Below are 1,562 nucleotides of genomic sequence, written 5' to 3' on the forward strand. Positions count from 1 at the left end.
GAATCACTTAAATATCAAAAGTTTGAGTTTTCACTGAAGCACTTTCGAATGTGATCGAATAAGTCCAGTTAGGGCCGAAACACATTCGAATGTGGTTGAATAAGCCAACTTGGTGCCGAAACACATTCGAATGAATCACTTAAATATCAAAAGTTTGAGTTTTCACTGAAGCACTTTCGAATGTGATTGAATAAGTCGAGTTAGGGCCAAAACACATTCGAATATGTTTGAACAATTCGAGTTGGGGCCGAAACACATTCGAATGTGGTTGAACAAGCTAACTTGGTGCCGAAACACATTCGAAAGAATCACTTAAATATCAAAAGTTTGAGTTTTCACTGAAGCACTTTCGAATGTGATCGAATAAGTCGAGTTAGGGTCAAAACACATTCGAATATGTTTGAACAATTCGAGTTGTGGCCGAAACACATTCGAATGTGTTTAAACAAGTCGATCTGGTGCCAAAACACATTCAAAAGAATCACATTTAAATACCAAAAGTTTGAGTTTTCACTGAAACACATTAGAATGTGATCGAATAAGTCGAGTTAGGGCTAAAACATTCGAATATGTTTGAACAAGTTGAGTACAGGCCGAAATATTTTCAGATAAGAAACAAAAACCAATTTTCAGCGTAAATATTCTCATCTGTATTGATTTTAAGACATTTTTGGATACCGTATATCTTAAACGTTTTCGGCTACAATTTGCCTATGTTTCGGCCAACTTTCCAGTAAGTTTTCGGCTAATAATATGTCTAATGCCTTTCAAATTCTTCTCCTGGCTGTTTCACCCGAGTTACATTAGTCTTATCGTTAGTATTACCTATATATTGTACGTTTAATAATAATAATTATTTTTACAAAACTGTGTCATACCTGGTCTCTGTAATATAATTTAATTGTTATCTTAAGAACGCTCACGTTAGGTTGTAAGTCCTTTTAGACCTTCAGGTCCATTGTAGAGGTAATGAAAATACAGTTTACTTAATTAAATAGCTGTTGTTACTATCATAAAATTTAATAACTTTACTTACTGTCCAAGAATAACTCCCTCGGGGTTAAGCATTGGAATTATTTTAAAAATGTAGCTATTTCTGGCTTGCGCTGCCTTTTCATCGTGTTCGTTCAGGAGGAAATCCAGTAAGCCTTGTATGATCCAGGAGGAATTGCTTTCACCAGGATGCACGCGACCGGTAATGAATACAATGGGCCTTTTCTGCAAAAGAAAAATACAATTAGTACCTACATTTTCGGAAGTTATTTAAAATGCCCAAGTGGTTGGAATAATTTTGAGAAATATTTGCTTACATTTTACGTTACTAGAGACGAGTGTGATCACAATAACAACGCGTCCTTTCACTGCGAGAATGTCGAAACAACTATTGACAACAATAGACGCAAGCAAACAAAAAGCTCGACGTTTCTAAACATGTACATTAAAAAGATACGATAGGTCATTTAAAGGGCACAAGCAGAAAATCGTATTGACATAAATAATACAAGGTTTATTCGACTATTTAAATGGTCTAGCTCTTATAACTTATTTGCAAAATTATATCT

The 1,562-nt window shown here is 34.7% G+C and overlaps 1 protein-coding gene across 1 annotated transcript in view; it reads right to left on the minus strand.

Annotated features, from left to right (window-relative positions):
- Positions 1–527: 527 nt before the first annotated feature.
- The window catches only part of LOC108742672, a 4,587-nt gene continuing 3,552 nt past the window's right edge, over positions 528–1,562 (minus strand). The window contains exon 12 of the mRNA XM_025979581.1: positions 528–1,218. Within this exon, the coding sequence (XP_025835366.1) occupies positions 1,033–1,218 (186 nt within the window). The 3' untranslated portion in view covers positions 528–1,032. The remainder of the gene's footprint in view (positions 1,219–1,562) is intronic.

This window comes from Agrilus planipennis, unplaced genomic scaffold, assembly GCF_000699045.2.
Source record: "Agrilus planipennis isolate EAB-ADULT unplaced genomic scaffold, Apla_2.0 scaffold1465, whole genome shotgun sequence".
In the NCBI taxonomy this organism is placed as follows: Eukaryota; Metazoa; Arthropoda; class Insecta; order Coleoptera; family Buprestidae; genus Agrilus; species Agrilus planipennis.